The sequence below is a fragment of the Pseudonaja textilis genome, chromosome 5 (genome assembly GCF_049901715.1).
Source record: "Pseudonaja textilis isolate UNSWEBS1 chromosome 5, rPseTex1.2, whole genome shotgun sequence".
NCBI lineage: Eukaryota > Metazoa > Chordata > Lepidosauria > Squamata > Elapidae > Pseudonaja > Pseudonaja textilis.
The window spans coordinates 16566216-16590073 of NC_141994.1; the positions used below are offsets into that span (position 1 = coordinate 16566216).

General features: G+C 38.6%; 1 protein-coding gene across 2 annotated transcripts in view; it reads right to left on the minus strand.

Moving 5' to 3' along the window:
* Positions 1-23858, minus strand: part of EFCAB6 (EF-hand calcium binding domain 6) — a 121583-nt gene that overhangs the window by 47201 nt on the left and 50524 nt on the right. For both annotated transcript variants that reach the window (XM_087934184.1, XM_087934183.1), the window contains exons 15-20: positions 22713-22883; positions 21140-21311; positions 19642-19756; positions 11834-11949; positions 9194-9429; positions 1082-1178 (exon numbers count right to left, since the gene is read on the minus strand). In XM_087934184.1, the coding sequence (XP_087790310.1) occupies positions 1082-1178; positions 9194-9429; positions 11834-11949; positions 19642-19756; positions 21140-21311; positions 22713-22883 (907 nt within the window). The remainder of the gene's footprint in view (positions 1-1081; positions 1179-9193; positions 9430-11833; positions 11950-19641; positions 19757-21139; positions 21312-22712; positions 22884-23858) is intronic.

Consider the following 23858-nt stretch of genomic DNA (forward strand, 5'->3'; position numbering starts at 1 on the left):
ATTTAAACTATTTAGAATAGTTAAAAAATATTTTAATGTTTGTCATTCACATATCCTTTTGTCCTTCCTTTCCATCATTTCCTTAATGATTCTATTCCGATATTGGTGTAACTGTCATGCCCCTGATGGAGACTGACTCTGAGGGAGAGGAGGAACAGCCGACAGGGAGTGGAAGTGTGGCTCCAGAGGTTGTGGAGGAGGCTGGGGAAGGGCAGAGGCCGGCTGGGCAGTCAGAGAAGGACTCAGGCCCATCCCCTCTTCATCCTAGGACACGCAGGGAAGAGAGAATAAGGGAGAGACATGGTCTACTCGGGAGGAGAGGGCCTTGATCCTCTTCATGGGCTGCAGCTGTGACAACTGAATAAGAGGATGGACATGCGTATAGGCAAGTGCTGGAAACAAAGCGTGGAAATATCTCCAGTTTATGGTTTCTCTCTGAATTTGGTGTCCTTCCCAGTTTGTGTTATCTGTGGACATCCTCCAGCCCTTATCTTGCCTGGTTTGTGTTGTCCTTTACTCTTTATAATTTAAACATTCCCTTCTTCTTGTAACTGCTTGTGTGGGAGTTTTTTGTCTTCAGTCAAGAATATTTGGAGCTTTGAAGCAAAGTGAAGGAATAAAAGGGGATTTACCTGTTTTTTGTGACTGTGTTTATTTTGTATCCCACCCTGGGATACATCACAGTAACTCTTGTCCCATGGTGAGTTGGTTGCAGTGAGTTGGCCATGGCGAGGGCTTATTTCAACTATCAAGTTTGGAACTCCTATGCATTTCCGTCCCATTACCCCCAGCCACCTACTTGCATAGATAATTATAATTGATACATATTCTGCTGTATTCTCTCTTTGAAAGAATTTGAAAAGCTCAGCAGCTTAAAATTAGACTGTGAAATACATTATTTTCAAGCTTATTACTCATTTTGATCGCTAATGAGCTATTTGTTTATGTTTGTTAACGATTTGCTTTAGATGGCTGTTTAGTAACAATACAAAAAATCCCACATTCCATCAAAGCTAAGCATTGTCTGAAGCCCTAAAAGCATTTTATACAAATGTATGTTTCAAAGGTACTCAGGTCTTACCATAGCCAAGTCACTCCATCTGTTCTGTGCTTTGATACTAAGATAGCAGTGAGCTTGTTCACAAGCGAGATCTGCATCTGCTACAATCCGCCTAGGTCTTAGGAAAAAAAAATTATTGTAATTATTTTTTTCCTAAATGAATTTATTAACGTCTTACAAGTTTTGTTTGTTTGTTTTCTTCTTATGTTTTATACAGAAAGATTTTAAGACTTACCTCAGAGATCTGCATGCAAATGAGTTCCTTACAATTATCCCCCCCACAGCTGCAAATTAAAAATCTTTTTAAAACTTCCCTTAATTCTTGTCAACATATGCAAATATGATTGGTCAAATGTCTTAATTGCAGCTGAGATTTAAAGGGAAAATGTATGTAAAACAAAGCAAGCTCTAAAGATAGGAAAAACGTCTAAAAGATCCAGTGCAACTTCAGCAGATAGTGGTCTGAAGATCACCAGAAAATTGCTGTGCCTGTTCTACTATGAAATTCAGCTAAAGCCACTGACAAATCCCAACATCTCTTTTATTCGTGCTGTGCAGGTTGTATGCCTTGCTCTTTCAGAAGTTATGCTGAACCCCTATCAGAAGAGCAGCCCTTCATCTAAACCAGGGGTCCCCAATCTGTGGGTCGTAGCCCACTACCGGGTCATGGCCCAATCGCCAGTGGGACGTGTGAGTGATTGCCTGGTGTGCATGCATCCACATGCATCCACGGCTGCACTTGTGTGAGCCATGTTGTGAGTGCTTGCGACCGCACTTGTTCTCGCAGTCCCACTTGTGGCCTCACTTGTGAGAGCCTCATTGCGGGTGCTGGTGGCCCCTCTTGCGTGAGCATTGCTGCCAATGTTGCGGGCGCTGGCACATGCGCATGCACACGTTTGCCTGCCCCTCCCCCAAAATTATCCCCTTCCCTCCACTCTTGGCCATCAACCCAGAAAGGTTGGGGAACTCTGATCTAAACCAACCGGGGGACTTTTGTTCACCCATATGGACAAAAAGCAGCTAAACTCTCAGGTTTATTAAGTTATATGCACATTTCTGGGTTCTTGTTGCCTTTGGAAACCCGAATTTTTTTTTTACTGACTGATAATTCTAGCTTGCCAGGTTCCTTTTCGGCAGATAATATTCAATAGCCAGTGATGAAGCTCCCCTCCTGAGTTTGTTCTTTTGGCTTTCTTTCCATTTCTTTCAATAGGCAAGAAAAACCAAAAGTACACATATAGACTGGGTGAAACCAGGCTCAATAGCAGTAACTGTGAGAAGGATCTTGGAGCCTTAGTGGACAACTAGCTAAATATGAGGGAGCAGTATGCAGCAGCAGCCAAAAAAGCTAATGCCATCCTACGTTGCATTAACAGAGGGATACAACTGAGATCAAGGGAGATACTAATACCACTCTATAAAGCCTTAGTAAGACCAAACCTAGAGTACTGCATCCAGTTTTGGTCACCGCATTATAAAAAAGATGTTGAGACTCTAGAAAAAGTACAGAGAAGAGCAACTAGGATGATTAGGGGACTGGAGACTAAAACACATGAAGAAGGGTTACAGGAACTGGCTTGAGCGAAGAGAAGGACCAGGGGAGATATGATAGCAGTCTTCCAATATTTGAGGGGTTGCCAGAGAGGAAGCTATTTTCTAAAGCACCTGTAGACCAGACAAGGAATAATGGATGGAAACTGAACAAGGAGAGATTCAACCTGGAAATAAGGAGAAACTTTCTGACAGTGAGAACAATCAACCAATGGAACAGTTTGCCCTTGAAAGTTGTGGGAGCTTCATCACTTGAGACCTTCAAGAAGAGATTGGACTGCCATTTGTCATAAATGGAGTAGGGTCTCCTGCTTGGGTGGGGGGTTGGACTAGATGACCTACAAAGTCCCTTCCAACTCTGATTATTTGTTATCTGTTATCAATTATGCAACAACATCCTTTCTGGCTGTGGATACATTTTTTAAAAATAAAGAATTGCACTTTATTGACGGGTGAGTTCATACTATATATGAAGTGAGGGAGGTTAATTAGAAGAATTATGCCTGGAAGTTTGTTGGGATGAATGTGAAGCTAGACAGAAGAAAAAGAACAGAATTGCAAGATTAGATTTTTGAGTAGAGAGATTGAGTAGGAAGCCTTAAGCCACTCCTATTCATCCCAACTCCACAAACAAAAAGCCTACAATTATATCTCACACTTAATAGAAGACTACACTGAAACCAAACAAACAGCCCATAATGTTGACTAGAAGACTCCCACTGATTCTAATTAGGCCAACAGCCAATACACTGTACATATTTTCAGAATGAAATAGAATGTGATTACACAAAATTGTCACTTCAGGCAATGGATCTATATTTGGAGGTATGTATCTTCTTACAATAATCTAAAACATCAAGAAAAACTCTGTTCTTCATGTTTGGACCACTCAACTGGTTTTTATGGACACTTACTTTTAAATCTTGTGGTTGAGATTGTAGCACCAATTTATTTTATATATTTCATGGATTTCTATGGTAGTCTACAGGGACTCTGAGCAGTTTACGTTTCTTTCATTATGATTAAAATGGTTGTTCTTTTGTGACATTGTTTTACTATCAACAAAAAAGAAAATTACAAAGAAAATGGTCGCCACTGAAGACCAATCAAGCTCCAAACTCAACCTAGTGGGAGCTTTCTTCCTTGTGCTAGAGGAATAAAAAGAAAGTTCTCCCACTTGCAACTCTATCAAACCTGGATTCTATTCGTTTCCTTAATTTTTGCTGTATTGTGAAGAACTGCTTATTTCTAATATACATCCTATTCTCTCCTATGTCTTACAGAATTTTAAAACAAATTGCTTAGTAAACCAGCACCCCTCTCCACAGCTCTTGCAGACCAAATTTAATGTGAAATGTAATATAGAGAAAAGCAAGGTTTTACACCTAGGCAGGAAAAACCAAAGAAACAAGTACAGATTAGGTGAAACCTGGCTCAAAAACAGTAACCGTGAGAGGGAAGTTGGAATCTATTGAGAGTTTTGCAGCGATAATTCAGCGCCAGAAAAATAAACACCGATGGCTGATGCTTCATTTAATATCTTTATAAACATAAGAAGATTTTACAAACCAGTTGTAGATTTCTCCAACACGGAGCAAACTCAGACAGAAACATGTCGCAAGTTCAGAGCAAAGCTCCAGTCTTCAGCAAGCCAGCAAGTTTCATCTTCAATAGACAGACTCAGAGCTCAACATAGCCACAGAGTTGCAAAGCTTAATACAGAACCTTAATACAGAATACTTTTAGTTTCAGTTTCCAGCCTAGGCTACTACTAATTTTCAGTTTCCAAAACAGTCCTAATTGGCTGAGTTAGTTGCTATGCTTATTCATTGGCTGACCTTGTTACCAAGCTCTATTCCAGTTCAAGAATATACTCTGACAGAATCCTTGCAGACGACCACTTAAACATGAATCCGCAGTGTGTGACAGCACCCCAAAAACTGAAACAATCCTTGGTTGTATAAACAGAGGCATAGAATCAAAATCATGTGAAGAATTAGTGAGCTTTATAAATCCTTAGTAAGACCACATCTGGAATACTGCATCCAATTTTGGTCACCGCATTATAAAAAAGATGTTGAAACTTTGGCAAAAGTGCAAAAGAAGAACAGCTAAGATAATTAAGGGCCTGGGGACAAAAAAACCATATGAAGAACGGCTGCAGGATTTGAGTCTAGAAAAAAGAAGGACTAGGGGTGACATGATAGCAGTATTCTAGTATTTGAGGGGCTGCCACAAAGAAGAGCGGGGGCGGTCAACTTATTTTCCAATGCACCAGAGGACAGGACAAGAAATACTGGATGGAAACTAATCAAAGAGAAGCAACCTGAAATTGAGGAGAAACTTCTAACAGTGAGGACAATCACCCAGTGGAACAGCTCGTCTTCAGGCATTGTGGGTGCTTCATCACTGAGAGATTTTTAAGAAGAGACTGGACAGTCACTTGTCAAAAATGGTATAGAACAGGGATGTCAAACTGGATTTCTTCGAGGGCTGGATCAGCATTGTAGTTCTCCGTGGGCTGGCAGGGGAACGGGGGTGGGACAGGACAGACACCTACTCCAGCACCCTGCCGGCCAAAATGGCGTAGAAAGTTAGCACCCACCCCTCTCCTAGAAAATGAAATATCCTAGGAAATATTAAAAAGGCAAAATATTTCCCCTAAAAAGAGTAGAAACTCAGAAGCAGAAGCTCACCCCCACCTTTGTTAATGGGTGGGCCATTAAGGCCTGGGCCGGAATACTTTACATAACAAAGATCTCCAGGTAAAGCTATACCAATTGCTCAAAAGCCCTTTCAGTGCATCATCATCCAGCAAGGCTCAACCGAGCCTGGAACTCAGGACAACCTACAGTGTTGCCCCTGCATGGCCTCATGGTCTGACAATCAATCAGAATACAAATTCTGCATGGTCTGACAATCAATCAGAATACAAGTTCCAATCCAAATCCCAACAAAGGTTATAAAACCCAGGCACTCTCAGCACCTCAGCCCTTTTCCTTCTCTTTTCCTTCACCTTGGAGCATGTGATCATCTTCTTTGGAACTTCAAGCTATGTGGCCCTGTCCACCATTAAACCTTCCAAACAGCCCCCATGTTTCCAGTGTCTTCTTCCTCACTTGGAACTGAACCCAGAAGGATATTTCTTCCCAACAATGGGATGTGTGGGGGCTGAGTGAGACTCCACCCTGCCCCATTTTCAGCATGGACAGTGTCCAGCAGCACCCTGCTGGCCAAAAGGACCCCCACCCCATTTTGACTGCCAGAGGCACTGCGGGCTGTTCCTTTGCTATTTCTAGGCCGGGCCTATGGGCCAAATTTTACACACCCTTGAGTTTGACACCCCTAGTATAGGATCTCCTGCTTGGGCAGGGAGTTGGACCAGAAGACCTCCAAGGTCCCTTACAGCCAGGGGTGGGATTCAATTTTTTTAACAACCGGTTCAGTGGGCATGGTTTAGGTGGTGGGCGTGGTTGGGTGGTCATGTGACTGGCTGGGCATAGCCAACTCAATATCACTCACATCGAGGCACGCATCTCCTCTCCTGGCCTCTCGTGACTCTAGGGATGCTGCAACAGTTGTAAGTGTGAAAAAGGTTCATAAGTCACTTTTTTCAGTGCCATTGTAACTTTGAATGGTCACTCCACACAAGCAAAGTACCAGCAAAGGAGGGGGAAAAAAGTCCAGAGACGTTCCTGAGACAGGAAGTCTAGTCCTGCCAAGAATGTAATAAGGATTAACGGAGAGGCAGTTTCTGTAAGCAACACCAGAATGTTTCCTTCCTGCCTTCCTTACAGGATTAGGCCAGTAATTTCTTCAAACAACCAGTTCTCGGAACTGCTTAGAATGTTAACAACCGGTTCTAGCAAATAGGTGAGAACTGTAGAATCCCACCCCTGCTTACAGCTATTCTAACCTATCAATACCTTTCTGGAAAAGTAATGCTCAGAATTGTACTCAGAACTCCAAGTATAGTCTCATTGGAACTGGATGACTTTAAGAAAAATCGGTTCAAAATCATGAATATTTATGTAGGTATAGCAAGTTCTCCATATACATTTTAGCCTTCAGTTCCTAGAAGTGATAGGGTTGAAGGGATGCAACAGAAGGAGCATGGCAAAAGGCACTTTTATGTTCCCCCTTCCATGAAACTGGAAAGCAATGATTTAAAAAAAAAAACTGTTGTGGTTTTCCAGATTTCTCATCAATTTTCCAATACTGAAGATCTGTGATGAGGACGTTTTTAAACGCTTCTTAAATGGTTGCCTAGGTTACCTTACAGCTGAGTTACAGGATGTTGAAAATCAAGTGGTTATACTTCAGACTTTTCATAGAGAATGTATAATGGAATATTTATTTATATCCCATTTCCATGAAAAACAAAGTTGCTTTCAGAAATAACAGTGCAATCGAAAGCAATATAATTAAATACAAATAGGAACTTTAAACACCAATTAAAAAACACCAGCCAAAAATCTTACAAGCTGCAGATTGTAGGACATATGAATCTTCGGTGAAAATTATAGTAGACTCCTAAAACCAAAAAGACGTATCCAAACTTTCCTACTGTTTTTCTGTGGATTATTCCACAGAAATGGGGGCTGCCAATCACATTTCAGTTCATGTTGGTACAATGGAACCAAATCTTCTGAATAAACAAACTTGATTTACTGTGTTATAGTAGAAAGAAAGATGATCTTCACAGAGATAGATCAGATCCATTATTACAAGGGCAAAGTATAGCTTAAATCCCAAACAAATATGCACACACTCAGGGAGATGACTTCCTAATTCTCGTGGGCATAAGAAGGGGAAGACCCAGCAGAATTAAGAGTTGCAAGATTTTGTTGTTATAGCTACTTTGAATAAAAGTAGACCTAACCTTCCTGTGGAATTTATTCCTAGTCTACTTGGTGGAGCTGACACTTATTTTTAAAAATTCTGTATGGAAGATCTGAAAAAGATAATTATGGAAATGCTTGATTTAAAAAAAAACATTGATGTACTTAAAAAGCAAAAATACATTCACTCATTTGTCATTATTCATTATACACTGTCAAATATGCTTAAATTCCTATCAAAAAGAACAAAAATGATGTTCTGATTCTATCTTGAAATATTCTGCATCCTAAATTACTTTACATCATAGTATCCCATGTAACATTTCTTGTATCCAATATTAATTTGTTTCAGGTTAATATAATGAATTGAACTGAATTGTATTGAATACTTTATTTGCCCAAGTGTGATTAGACACACAAGAAATTTGTCTCTGGTACATAAGCACTTTGTGTACCTACAAATCATCATCATCATCATCATCATCATCATCATCATCATCATATCTGCCTATATACTCAGATGTTACCTTAACAACTCTTAGGTCAGGGGTCGGCAATCTTAAACATTCAAAGAGCCAAACACTGGGAGCCATAAAATCCTTCCCATGCCTGACTATTTCCTGAGCGGCCACAAAACTAACATATATAGTTGAATTAAAGATTCTTTTTCTCCTGAAACTTTTCTTTTCTTGGATTTATCCATGGTTAGCCTACCGGGGGCTCAAAACGCTCAATAAATCACGTGCTGGTGGGTGTTGCACATTGGCTGTTGGGATGCATATTTTGAGAGATAGGGAGCAACAGCAGAGGGATGAAAGAGCCACATGCGACTCCAGAGCCGCAGGTTGCTGACCCCTGTCTTAGATCCTTGGTTAGGACTTGAACTATTTTTATCAGTCTCAGACTGTGAAGCAAATTAAAGATTAATCATAATAATAATATCAATAAAAAAGGAGTAAAGAAGACAATAAGAAAAAATAATACTATAGTGACATTACATGGGTTAATAGACATTAGGCAACACTGGGAGAATTGGGTGTTCATCAGGGTGATGGCATGAGTGGGAAAACTGTTCCTGTGTCGAGTTATTTTGTCATGCAATGCCCTATAGTGCCGTCCCAAGGGAAGGAGTTGAAACAGTTTATGTCCAGGATGTGAAGGGTCTGCAGATATCTTTTTACCCTCCTTCTGACTCTAGGTATTTTATGGAAGGCAAGTAGGTTGCAAATATTCTTTCTGCAGTCTTAACTATCTGTTGAACCATATACCTGTTTGGTTGCTGCGTCAAACCAGACAGTTATAGAAGTACAAATAACAGACTCAGAAATTCTTCTGTAAAACAGTTCCTGGAGCAATCTGAACTTCCTGAGTTGACACAGGAAGAACATCTGTTCATTGTGCGTTTTTAATGATGGTTCTAAAGTTGAGTGTCCATTTCAAGTTCTGGGAGATTACAGAACCCCCAAAATTGGAAAGACTCTACTGCTGATACCATGCTGTTGAATATAGTAAGAGGTGGTAAAATAGAAGGACTCCTCCTAAAATCCACTCTCATCTTTACACTTTTAAGCATGTTCAGCTCCCAATTGCTACGACTGCATTACAAGGCCAGTTGTTCAACCTTCCATTCATATGCAGACTCATCCACAACTCAAATGAGGCCAGTGGCTATAGCACTGCTATTAAGTGATCATCTAATGATAATGTAAATCAAAATAAACCAAATTTCTATTTTACTTACTTGTAGGATGTGGTCAACCAAGGACGCATCTCTTTAGTTGAGTGAGCTTGGAACAACTGAAGGAATTCTGGATAATTCAGGGTGGAAGTCTCATTCATTCCCAAGATACCAAGAAGGCGTACATATTCCTCATCTGTCATGCTGATCATGAGACTGTCCAGCAAGCGTCGGAAATCAAGCATTGTGACTACACCATCACTGTTCCTATCTATTTTACGGAAGGCAATATATGCATCCTAGTAGAGAATATCCAACTGAGTATCAAAATTGGATCAACTTTTGTTTTCCATTCAGAGAAACTATATTATACTACTGTATAAGTAAGATAAAAGTTCCCCTCGCACATATTTGCTAGTCGTTTTCAGGTCTAGGGGGCGGTGCTCATCTCCATTACACAGACAAAGAGCCAGTGCTGTCCGAAGACATCTCCGTGGTCATGTGGCTGGCATGACTAAACGCCGAAGGCGCACAGAATGCTGTTATCTTCCCACCAAAGTGGTCCCTATTTTTTCTACTTGTATTTTTACATGCTTTTGAACTCAGAAGCTGAGACAAGCAACGGGAGCTCACTCCGTTACGTGGTGCTAGGGACTCGAACCACTGAACTGCTGAGCTTTCTGATCGACAAGCTCAGCATCTTAACCACTGAGCCACTGCGTCCCTATACTACTGTATATAGTATACTATATACTATATTTTACTGTAACATTAACTCTTCGGCTAAAAGTATTTTTTTAAACAATCTTTTTCCTGGATTCTAAATTTAAAATTATTTAGGGAATAGGTTACATGGGAAATCTGAATCTTTTCTTTTAAAGCCAGTTTGGAAAGCCATATAGAAGTTTTTAATAGTGTATTCTATTCTGATTAATTTGATTTAAGCACTCTATAAGTTATTGTAAAAAATTGCATAGCTGAGTCTCTTACATGCAAAAAAGATGAACCTAATGGCAAACATGATTTGGTAAACACTTAGCAGATAGTTTATATTACCGTAGTATTTTTCAGAACTTGGTAACTAAGTGTACTGGCTGGGGAATTCTGGAAGTTGAAGTATACATTGGTTGCATGCTTCAACCGAATCAACTCAACCCAATCTTATAAAGAATAAACTGGTTTATTCTTTGTAAAATAATGCAACAGCAACTCAATTATGAGACTGCACAAATAGAATGCCGATCTGTAAAAGGATATAAAAGATTCCTCCCAACAAACTGTAAACTACAAAATAAACATATTTTTTTTAAAAAGTTTGAAGTGTTTATTTATATGCATATTTAGTTCACAGCATTTGCTCCTAAACAATCCAATCAATGCCAGCGTACTCTGGTTCTTTTCCAAGACTTTTATTGAGACGCTACTGTTCTGACCTCATAAACACTGGAACATTTTGAAATCCCAGAATGAAGTGATCAAGAAGATCCTAACCCACAGTAAGAATTTACTGCTGTGAATTTGTTCAAATAGGCCTCCAGAGACCTTCTGAAATATCTAAGAGCAAGAGAAAATGGTCACAGTAATTCAGAAGACCACTATTCTCCATATTTACCTAGTTTATGAAGAAAATATTCTGTAAACTGAATACAACCAATGTTTACTTCAATTTCCAGAATTCCCCACCCAGTACATTCACTCATTAACATAAAGCCAAACTATTAAAATGTGTGTTAGAATTGTTTTAAACTTTGAGCTAAGTGTGTAAGAGATGATTAGATGGATCCCAAAGGTGGGGTCATATCAGTTTGGAATCCTATCCTTACACATCCACAAGAGTGCTAGGTCCAGCCCTACATGAATTCTGTTGACTCTTATTTGCCATCAATTTGACTTGACCATTAGATGATTAATTTCTTGTGTATAGGTAGCATGTAATAAACTTTTAGTGCTTTGAACTCAACTCCTCTTTTTGAATATTTGTGCCTGACACCTGGAAAATCTGAATTTACAGTGGGGAAAATTTAGAAGGAAGCATGGAAAACCTTAGATATCCCCTCATTCTTTTTAGCAACTGGTTGTGCACAAATACTTCTGTGTAAGGGTAAATTACGATAAAATTAATTTATTCTCTGTGTTAAATCCCTGAGGCTTTTTTTAGCTTTAATCCCATTGGTCAACATAAATAAAAACACATACAGTATAAACTGTAAGAAGATAGCTAAATTTTCACGTGCAACACAGGAGTGGAAGTCATGTATAAAACTTTGTACCCAGGGATATTATAATATAATGTTCATAGCATTCTGTTGGAGTGCTCACTTATTCATTAATTTTGTTATGGCCAGTAAACTCTGGGTGGCTTATAAGAAAGTTGACTCTATATACCATTCTGATAGAGTCCAGAGTCATTGCTGTGATATGGGTAGCTACAGTACATAGATGTAGGAGATGACCAGGCTGAGCCTGAGGGAGGGGTTAAACATGTCATCTGTCTCAAGTCCCTTTTTGCCCACAAGAAATCTAAGTCCAGCCCACCTTGAATTCCATGACTCTGAACTACTGCCAATTTGCTTTAGTAGTTCAGATTCTTGTAGAGAGCATGAGCCTACTTTATATTCATTCTAAACATCCTGATTTTCCTGTCTTTGAAAATAAATCATCAATTAAACAAAATTAATAACCATGAGAAAGTAATGTAATTACCCCATATTCTTCCACAAGCTTGTCACTATACTGGCTGAGACATTCTTCAGCAGACATGAAATGACTTTTGCTAGCATTGATTTGGCGATTTGAACAGGGTCCACCCAATCTGGAATCTGAAAAAAAAGTATATCAATAATAATCCATGTTATCCTTTTGCTTGATGCAGATTTGAATAATTGATATTAGAATTGTAGTACATATTGATCAACGTGTGGATTCCTACACAGCAATAATTCAGATCCCTACATAGCAATGCAACTCATTAAATGGACCTATTAATTTCTTTAATCCAGTCTTTTTCAAACTTTATTTATTTTGTCAAGCATGCATTTGATAATATATGTAAGTATAAACATGAATATTAATACATGAAATAGATACAAATAAAAGGGAACAGTAAGACAGGGACCGTAGCCACGTTGGTGCACTTATGCCCCTTAAAACTTTTAAGATATGTGGATTTCAACTCCAAGAATTCCCCAGCCAGCATGTCAAAGTTATAGAGATTTCGTGTTAGGCTGACCTAAACTATATATTTGGGGAGTGGGGGCTTATCAAAAATGATAGTCATGATAGTCATGTTCATCCAATTATGATGAATTACCTGTTTGTATATTGGATTGCGTAGAAGGAAATTTTGACAGGGTATTCATGTCTCCGATTACTTATAAATGTTGAGGTCTTTGCTCAGCATAGTTTTTATATACTGTATATGTCAGCTTGGTCATATTTCATCCAGTAAATGTGCAAAATTGGATTCAGTGTCTTTTTATTTTTTATTAGAGCTAACTATTAACTTTAGAATCTATCTCTAATTCTTATGGAAAGTGTTGGCTGTTACTTTGGAGGAAAAGCTTTCAATTTCAACAAGAAAAAGAATCAGACAGAAGAATCCCTTTTCTGGTATGCATTCACTGATCCTCTCATGCTAAATATTTTTAAATTGATGCAAAGATGAGCCTCTGTGTTATGAGGGAGGGAAGGAGGCTGCAAGTCAGGCCTGCCCTTTTCAGTCCATGTTGAGCAGACGATAGAGATGTTGAGAAGATATTGAAGAGATGTCCATGTTGAAGGGATGGGGAAACGGGGAGGTAACTCTCTTTTGAAATTTAGAACAACATAATAGCAAAGTTGGAAGGGACCTTCTAGGTCAGAGGTCTCCAAACTTGGCAACTTTAAGACTTGTGGACTTCAATTCAAGTTGAAGTCCAGAAGTCTTAAAGTTGCCAAGTTTGGGAACCCCTGTTCTAGGTCTTCTAGTCCACCCCCTTGCTCAAGCAAAAGTCCCTTTCAGACAAATAGCTGTTCAGTCTCTTTTTAAAAGCCTCCAGTGATGGGGCATCCCCATCTTCTGAAGGCAAGCCATTCCACTGGTTGATTGTTCTCACAGTTAGGAAATTTCTTCTTAGTTCTAGGTTGCTTCTCTCTTTGATAAGTTTCCATCCATTGGTTCTTGTCTTGCCTTCTGGCACTTTGGAAAATAAGTTGATCTCCCTCATCTTTGTGGTAGCCCTGCAAACATTGGAAGACTGCTATAATACCGTCCCTAGTCCTTCTTTTCACTAGACTAGACATATCCAATTTTTAAAATTTGATTTGTCAATTGCTTACAAGATAATAGGTATAAGTATAAACATGAGTAAGAATACGGGAAATGGGGACAATAGGAAAGGGACATAGGCACAGTTGTGCACTTTATGCATGCCTCTTAATTCCTTAGTTAATTAATTCCTGCAACTATCCTTCATGTTTTCACCTCCAGCCTCTTAATCTTTGTTGCTCTTCTCTGCACTCTTTCCAGAGTCTCAACATCCTTTTTATATTGTGGTGACAAAATGGATGCAGTATTCAAAGTTTGACCATGCCACAAGGCCTTATAAAACAGTACTAACGCTTCATGTGATCTTGATTCTATCTCTCTGTTAATGCAGCCTAGGATTGCATTAGTTTTTAGGGAGCTGCAGCACACTGCTGGCTCATATTTAAGTGATTGTCTACTAAGACTCCAAGATCTCTCTAGTAGTTATTGCTATTGAGCCAAGTACCTGTACATTTGATTTTTCTTGTGTAAATTTAAAACTTTATTTTTCTCTACAATGACTTTCATTTTGTTAGATAGGTCCCACTGTTGATCCATCTGGATCTTAAGCCTATATTCTGGGATGCTGGCTAGCTCTATGAACCTGGTGTCATCTGCAAATTTGATGAGTTCTCCTTCTATTCCCTTGTCTAAAATATTTATGAAGATATTGAAGAGTACAAGGCCTAAAACAGAATATCGGGGGACACCACTAAGTACTTCCCTCCATGTAGATATAGTTCCAGTAAGAACTAAACATTGAGTGCAGTTTGTCAGCCAGTTACAAATTCATTTGGTGGTGATGCTGTCTACTCCACACTTTTCTAGCTTACCAAGAAGTACATTGCAGTCTACTTTGTCAAATGCTTTACTGAAATCCAATTATATTATATCCATAGCATTTTGTTGGTCCATTAATTTAGTCACTTTGTCAAATAACAAAGTAAGATTTGTTTGGAATGATCTGTTTTTGACAAACCCATGTTGGCTTCTGGTTATAACTTTGCCTTGCTTCTAGGTGTTCACAGTACCGTTGTTTAATCATTTTTTCCATGATCTTCCCAGATGTTGATGTCAGGCTGACTGATCTGTAATTTCCTGGATGTTTTTTTTACCCTTTTTTGAAGATGGGAATCACATCAGCTCTTTTCCAGTCCTCTGATAGTTTCCCCGTGCTCCAGGATTTTTGAAAGATATGGTTCAACGGTTCCAAGATCAGGCCTACTAACTCCTTCAGAATTCAGGGATGTAATCCATCAGGTTGTAATGATCTAAACTTATCTAAAGTGGATATGTGTTCTCTTACCATTTTCTTGCCTATTTAAATTTGAATCCCTACTCTTGTCTTTTACAGTTTTGTTTTTGGTAGGCTGGGCTACTTTTTGTGTATGTATGAAGACAGATGCAAAGAAAGAATAAACTAGCTCTGCTATCTTCTCCCATTAGTGGACTGATGGTTTCTTTGACTTTCTTCTTCTTCTTTGTTGAAATAAACTTTTTAAAAATTATTTTTGACATTTGTTGCAAGTCTTAGTTCATTCTGACACTTCGCTTTCCTGACTTCATCTTTGTAGATTTGGGCTATATGCTAGTATGCTGCCTTATGTATGCATCCCTCTTTCCATTTTTCAGTCTGGGTTTATCTCCCCTTGCCTGGAACATAGACTGAAATTGTGCCTGTGACTATATCTGACAGGGAATATAAGTTTCGCCCATGCAGCTTAGTTTTCATTTTGAACATGCAGTTTTAATAGGGGACTTGCACTGATTATCCGTGTGCATTTTGTTGGGTACATCAGCACCAGGCAAAGTACATAGAACTCTCATCTCAATGATTCTGGCGTGCAATCAAAGTACATGCAAATAGATTTCCTAACTGCAAATCTTTCGCAGAAACCCTCTTTGTGTGTAGACCTGAATCAAGCCAATCTCTCTTCCCTACCCCCTTGCTCTCCCTCCCTTTGGTGAAGCTCATAAACTGTAGACATTAGCTCTGGTACACCTGCAAGAGTGAGGTGGTTTTCTCTCAGACACCTGGTGTCTTCCTCAGAAGGAACTATGTGAGGTGAGGCTACTGAGCCTTTTGAAACCAAGGCCGCCTGCACTTCCTTCAAGGAAAAAAGATATAGGTCGCCCAAATCTGTTCTTTATATGGTGAAGCGGAGACCCAGACAAACCATGAAGAATTTCTGTGCTCCTGGTTGTCTCCTGAAAATGGCTCTTGTATAACAGGGAGGGACAGAGATTTTCAGTTTCATATCACTTATAGGACTCATTTCCCCTGCAAGACAATTCCCCTAAAGGTGACACATAAAACCACGTAAAACCAGGGCTAGGCTTTGATCTCACGGTTTCTCCTGCCATTTTGACTTTATCCCTTCCTTACAGGCACCTTTGACCTAGTACAGGGGAGACATGAATGGTGGAATAATATTGAATATTCAATGAACAATACAATGTTGAAATGGAAGTATTTGTCCAGTGCAGAAATCTGGGAAATCAAAGCACTTCTGCAAAAGATGCTAGTTTTACCGCTTGGCAAAAAGTGGATTTGTTAGAGCTAATGAATATTGTAAAATGCATCTTTTGTCAGTGTTGTGCAGCTGAATTGTTTTTCTCTGTGAAAATGCTTTTAATTGTCATATGTAGAGTTTTTCTGGCTAATTTGTATGGTGTGATTTTTTTTTTTTAAAAAAAGAAGGATCTTGTTCTAATTGCCCTTTTACTTTATGGTATAATCGAAGATTGCTAACAAGAATTCTGTAAGGCTGAGCACAATTAAGACTGCTAACAATACATGTAGAATAGTAAAATAACCATATAAACACTCTCTAACATTCACAGAGAACAAGCTTAGAACTGGATATGTCACAGGAGCAATAAGGTTGCTGGTACTCTGGGGATTATTTTCACAAAAAGATGACATTAAAAAAATCAAGTTTGTATGGGAAAATGTTTGCATATATGTGTGCGTATGCACATGTGATTTGCTTCAAAGATTTTGCTTGTTGACCATTGGAGAAAAACCCCAAATCTCTGGTGTTTCAAGTAATTGTGATAGATCATAGAACAAATAATAGTTTGAAGGGACCTTGGAGGTCTTCTAGTCCAACTCCCTGCTTGAGCAGGAGACCCTATACCATTTCAGACAAATGGCTGTCCAGTCTCTTTTTGAAAGCCTCCAATGATGGAGCACCCACAACTTTGGAAGTCAACCTATCCCATTGGTTGATTGTTCTCACCATTAGGAAATTTCTCCTTAGTTCTAGATTGCTTTTCACCTTGGTTAGGTTCCAAACATTGTTTCTTGCCTTGCCTTTTGGTGCTTTGGAAAATAGTTTGATACCCGCCCCCATCTTTGTAGGAATCCCTCAAATATTGAAACTGTTGAAACTGTGCTATTGCCTCTAGTCCTTCTTTTCATTAGACTAGACATACCCAATTCCAGCAACCATTCTTTATAAGTTTTAGCCTCCAGCCCCCTAATCATTTTTGTTGTTCTTCTCTGCGTTCTTTCCAGAATCTCAACATTTTCTTTATATTGTGGTGACCAGACCGATTGCAGTATTCCAAGTGTGGTCTTACTAAGGTTTTGTAAAGCAGTATGAGAACTTCAAGTGGACTTGATTCTATTCTTCTATTCTTGATTCTATTAGCGCAGCCTAGGGTTGCATTGTCTTTTTTGGGATGCTGGCTCATACAGTTGGCTCATATTTATGTAATTGTCCGCAAGGACTCTAAGATCCCATTAAGCCAAGTTTCACCTAATCTATACGTATATGATTGGCTTTCATTGCCTAAGTGTAAAAGCTTACTTTTCTCTACATTAAATTTCATTTTGTTAGACAGGGCCCAGTTTTTTAAGTCTTCAAGAAATGTTTTTCACATTCCCAGAAATCTATGAAATTATGTTAGTGGCAAGATTCAAAATTTTTTACTACCGGTTCTGTGGCCGAGCCTTGGTGGGCGTGGCAGGGGAAGGATACTGTAAAATCTCCAGTCAGGGGTGGCATTTGCCGGTTCTCCGAACTACTCAAAATTTCTGCTACCGGTTCTCCAGAACTGGTCAGAACCTGCTGAATACCACCTCTGGTTAGGGGAAATCCAGAGGAGTTACTGCCTGGTTAAGAATAATAACCCTAAACTTGGATTTAGCTTAGTAAATATAGTATATGGGCATCGAAGCTAGTATTTTCAACGTATAACATTGGGAAATATTACATCCTGTTTGATTTATACAAGAGAAGTGTGGAAAAATTCTATCACCAGTATTTAAAATAACACCAAAGACTTTCCTTCCTTTCTTCCAAGTCATAAAGATCACTCTCTTGCCTTTAAAAATAATTCAGCTTGACTTCAAGTCCTCCCTTCTCCATCATCTAGAAATTTTCTTCTTTTTTTCTTCTTTTCAGGCCTGGTGAATAGCTGTTTAATAGTTCAATCATTACAGCTCTGTGCAATTCAAAAGATACCTAAAATAGTGTCCTTTCAGTTCTTGGTAGCTACCACTCCATAGACATGTCAAAAGCTAATCTGAGACACATTTGCATACAATTTAAACATTTCATTTCATTGAATAGCCAAACCTTGATAAACTATTCTATAAATTTCTCTTCTCTCAAAATAGGAAATCTCTCCTGTTTGTACATACTTATAGGAGAAGGAATGGCAGAACCTGGAGGCAGAGTTAAAAGATTTGCTAGAATCCCTACACAAACTCCAACCTCCTTTGAATTCTGTTGACCCTTATCTAACCCCAAGCAGGTGTAAACCATTAGTTGAGAAGATTCTTGGACATAGCAATACACCAGTTTAACTGTACCTTTATATATAGACCTGATCTGTCATGCCTGACAATACCAGGGAATTGCCAGCACCCTTTCTCTTGAATTTCACAGAATCCATGTTTATAAATAGAACTGCAAATCTGAGGAATCAGTTATGGTTGCCCTTATTCATCCATTCCATTCTTTGATTAAAATATCCCAAGGGTTAAAATATCCCAAGTGGGACTACTTTTTAGCACCTCAGATCCAGATTTAGTCAATCTGTCCACCCCAGATTCATCTGGCACCAACCTTCAAATAAAAAGGATGACATATTACCAATTTCACTGAGCGCTATCTAACAAAATGAAATTCAACATAGTTAAAAGTAAGATCCTTAGATACGCAAAAGATAGCATTTCCTTCAAGCTGAACTCAAATCCTGAGGAGGACTATAAGCACAAACCTGTAATGTTTTGTCATATCGCTAATGTGGCTGTTGTTGTTTCTTCCATTATGTTTTTTTTTAACTATCCAATCTACCTTACACGCATGGATTTTCCCATCTAAATATTAACCAGACATGACTCTCTATAGTTTCTGACTCTCAACAACGCTGGCATTAGAGAATTGAGCAAGATACAGCATGTCTGTTGTCAATCTTGCTCCAAAGGTATTTGTGGAATTTGGAGAGCATGGGTTTTTTTCATGATACCTTTGCCACTCATTAAGATTATCATGACAGACCCTCCTTTAGATGCCATCAGCTTATGTGATTCTGATTTGGAACCAGACATCCTTAGCCATTATTTTGTGGAGATTCTAGATATATAGCAGCTATATGGCACTACTCCTTTCTAAGATGTCAGAATGGCAATTAACTCCTTGAAGTGGCTCCAGTTGTGTTGTACAATAAAGTTGATTCCTTCCTAGTCATGTCAAGGTTTTGAGAAGCTTCAGCCAAGTTCCTGTCATCTCACAGAAGCTGATGTCTTTTAATAAAATGTGTGTTAGTTTGAAAAGATTCTATCAGCCCCCACCCACCCCCCACCCCGTTTTTTTCTTTGCATAATACAAGAAATGAAAGAGATTCATGGGTTTTCTTTTTTGTCTGCTTCTTGAATAGAGGAGAAAGTTTCTTAGTTGCTGACAGAAGAGAATGTAACCCAAGCAGGACCATTGCCAGTTTCTCTTCTTTTTAGTTCAGAAGAGCAACAATTGTTGTCTTCCCAATTTGTCTAAACTATGGGTTTTCCACACCACACACAGCTGGCTGATCTCAGCTAACAATCACAATGCTTCCTTGTTCATTCATTTCTCTGGAATTTGACAAGTGCATTACATACTTGGTCAGATTTTATCGCAAAATAATTAATTTCCCGCTGAATTTAAAAAAAACAGAAGCAGATATAACATCCGTATCTGAGAATCAATATAATACTAGCAATGTATTTGCTTACCTTCAAACATCACTACAAAATCAAGATAACTCAAGCCTCCAACTGGGAATCCTATTTTTTCAATTAATAGATTAAAATGATCATCACTCATTGGCATCTGAATATCCTCCAGTAGCTGCCAGAGAGAAAAAGGGTGACTAGATTAAACACTGTGCTGGATACAAACCCTTGGAATGTATTGATACTAACCATATACATATTATCTACTCCCTTGGATTGAATTCAAAATAGAGGAATGCCCACCATGCTAGACAAATAAAACTTTCTTTCAAGAAAGAGCCACTGATGCTTAAAAATGCACAAAATCCCCATCATTTAGTAAAATTTGCAGTAACATAGTTTGGTGTGGTTTTGAAAATATAAAATTTGTAGAAACTGCTAGTTAAAAATACAGTAACAGAACTGAATTCAGTTTGTAATTCTCTCCACTTAATAATTCCAAGTCTCCCCACCTTTTCTAATTTGAGCGTGTTCTCTTGTGTTTGTACAGTATTTTTTTTTAGTCCTTTTGTAATAGCTTCAGTGATAATTGTTCTTGCAATTCTATTTCATTTTACTGATGTACCACTGGAGAAAAAAGAAACATTGAATGGCTGACTGGCTTAAAAATGTGGAAAAAAAAAAGTGAGAATGTGCTAATTAACAAATTATCACTCTTCAGGAGATTTTGAAAGCCTTTAAAAAGAGATTAGCAGCTTTGTATTTTAGTATAGCTTTTGCTATCAGATCGAATGTTTAATTTTAGAGTTACAGGAGCAGAGAAATGAGAAAGAAACATTCATTTCCTTGTGGTGTATCGTTGAGTTACTCCAAGAGATGCAGTGCTGCCGGGATGCACAATGGAATGCCCACATATAACCCCATTTCATGGCCATTGTTGCAACTGCAAGGACAAGATCCTTTCTGAAATCAATAAATAAGATACCCATATATTTCATTCACAAATCTTCACTTAGGGTGCCAGCATACAAGAATATTCAGTTATATCAGTGTTATTTACATCCAGGCTGTAAAGAAAGGGGGCATGGCTTTGATTCTGCTGCTTTGTGGCTGATTTCTTGAGCACCCTAAGTGCCCCTAACAGGGACTTAAATGGTGTTTTTAGGCAAAGGGGCCACTAAATGCCCTTCAAATATGCCTCTTTGCCCCTCAGATTTCTCTTGCACTGGACTGAGTTTCATGAACTCTTTTGATGAGTTAAACGTGATAAAGTCCATGCTACAAAATGAAGATGGTAACAGAAACTATGTGAAAATGATATGAGTGGGAGGATGGAAAGCATGAAATATAAAGCCCCCTAAACTGTTTACAGACTTTTCGTAAGGCCAAGACATAAGCAGCACCCTAAGCGGAGAAGCTATCAGGAGAAAAGACAAAACAGAAACGTTGGACCGAGAGTAAATTAAAATGAAATAAGAAGCTATTAAGAGGAAAGATGAAAGACTAAGTTGGTTTGAATGAGCAAGAGTAAATTCAAATGAAATAAGATTCTATTTACCTTGCGGAAATCAGTTTTACTCAACTTCCCGCTAGCTTGTTTGTGATAAGCAAGGAAGGCATCCCTCATGCCCATTTCCTGATGCAGGATGCCATCCCTCAGCCTTTCGAAGACTTCATCAACGGTTCTATTCCTGGCTTGTTTGTAGATGTGGTCTTCAATTTGCTTCATTCTAAAATTGGAAGAGTGGTTAACAGAGGTATCTGCATGGTATGGCTCAAGAAGTCAGGATGATGGCTATGATGGCATGATTGAAACTCCATCTGTGCTTTGTGTGCATTGGAATAAGAAGACTTAACTCCTCCCACATCTGGATAAACTCATGGGGAGATGTTGGGCTAGTTGTGCTCTCAGTCTCTTTCACAAGGCAGTGGTGATGAAAACTGGAGAGGAGATTAAGGGAACTCCTTGAAGGAAAAGTAGGACATGAGTGAACACACCCATGAAGGCACTAGGAGCCACAACAGATGAAGAAGACATCATGTACAGTACTTACCTTTATTTATAGTTAGTTATCAGGCATTAAGAGATATGACTTTTCTAAATCTCCCTATAAAAAATATCTATTGTAAATATATATTTAGGCTGAAAAACAGCTTCTATCCCAGGGCAGTAACTCTATTGAATTCTACTGTGCAGTGCAATATTAATGCAATATCAGGGGTTTAAATTCAATGTACAGAATGTGAAGGATGTTTGTTTGTGTTTACTTTCATAGTCATAATGTACACTGAAGATGGTATTTAATTTCATTGTACGAGGTGCAATGACAATAAAGTAAACTAAACTAAACTAAACTAAATTAAGCCATCAGCCTTAATCTTATCCAGAGTCAAGGAATACCCTAAAATAATAATAGAATAAGTGCAAAACTGATTTTGTTGGGTCAAGCATTATACAATATTAATACAATAGCATGCAAAAACTCTAGGTTTTCACTTAAAATAAAGATATTCCTTATTAATGCTTCTCTCAGAAGACAACAAAAAAGCAATCAGCCTGAACTGCAGCCCCAAGCTAGAAGGGGAGGCAATAAATATGCAAATTAAACAATGACAAAGACACATTTGAGTCAAGCAAGACTCCTAGTGGATCTGCGTGGTTTTCTTAAGCAATAGTATTATTATTGCTTAAGAAATAACTTCTCAACTTCCCAGTCTAGCTTTCTTTGTGGTCTCCTTTCCAACCACTAACCAGATCTGACTTTGCTCACTTTTCTGAGATCATTTTAGGCCACTGAGATGCTTTGATTGGCTTAGAGCAGATGAGGGACGCTGTCTTCGAGGAGTGGGAGGATTCTGTGGAACCCCAGGGGATCTGAGAGCAACAGTTGGGGTACCTTTTTCCATACAGAACATCAAAGGAACATTCAGAAAAAACAGATGTTCTAAATAAAGCAGGGGCCCCAAACTTGGCAACTTTAAGACTTGTAGACTTCAACTCCCAGCATTCAATTCTGGGAATTGAAGTCGGCAAGTCTTTAAGTTGTCAAATTTGGAGACCTCTGTTCTAAAGTTAAATTTTCCTATGGATAATTATTACATTTTTACTTTAGCAGCCACAGATGGGCTACCTCTCTGGAAGATCCATTGGCTTCTTTTCCTCTGCCTGTTGATTCTCTCGTAGTGAAGAGGTGCTGGTGACAGCTATTAATTCTTTTGGCAAATCGGCCACTCCCAAACTGTGCAAGAGCATCTTGTAGAGAACCCCTTCCGTAGTATCATCCTGGTATTTCTGGTACAACCTGCACATCAAAACACATTCAAAACAATTATAATGATTGTTTCCCTTGATAAATAATGCAACTCATAAATGTAACCCTCTCTGTCCCTTTATATCCATGTGCCAAAGTCTGATGTTTCTTCGTTCCAAAATAATTCTTATATGGTTGTGCTATTAATCAACTAAAATTTCACCTGTGATAAAGAACAAAGATATATGATTCACATGGTAAAGCACCTTTTATTTTTCAAGAGCTAGCTTTCTGCTCTTACAGGGGTTTTTTTTTGGGGGGGGGGGTTGCATTTTTTGAACTGAATAGTCCAGTGAATATGTTAAGTGATTAATACTGTGAATAAATTTTTTTTAAAAAAAAATCAAGAACATATTTTTTTTAAAAACTCCAAGAACAGTTGCTGAATATTCTTTTCACAGCAAATCAGATATCTTTTAAATTGGCTCAAATGTAGGAATACCAAGAAATAACCCCTTGAATGCTGATGATTTTTCTTACTGTGGTTCTATGTGCTGTACCACAAAATAACTTTTCATTAAAGGCAGAGAAACCTCCTAAATTGCCACATTTAAAATATATTAAGGGGAGAATGGGACAGAACTTCTACTAACTGGACTGCCCATTTAGGTTTCAGTTGATGTGAACATACAGCACCTCAGCATAAAGGGAAAATAGATACAAAAATGAATGCTATCTGCAGAATTGCATTTGATGCGTCTTTAATCTCATTACTGCTTTTCATTCTGAATATCACCTGCCAAATAACCATCTGCAACACATATGCCAGTCACCCAGTCTCAGTGGCAAAAAAAAATTGCCATATGCCCTGAAGAGGTGCAGCAGGACCCAATTAAGGCCAAAATGCTATCTGCTGTATATCACAAAGCAGAAGCCTTAACTGTTTGACTTACATCTTCTGATTACAAAACCTGCAAGAGTCTTCTTACCTTTTATTTGCAGAATGCTTAGAAGTCATGTCAACTT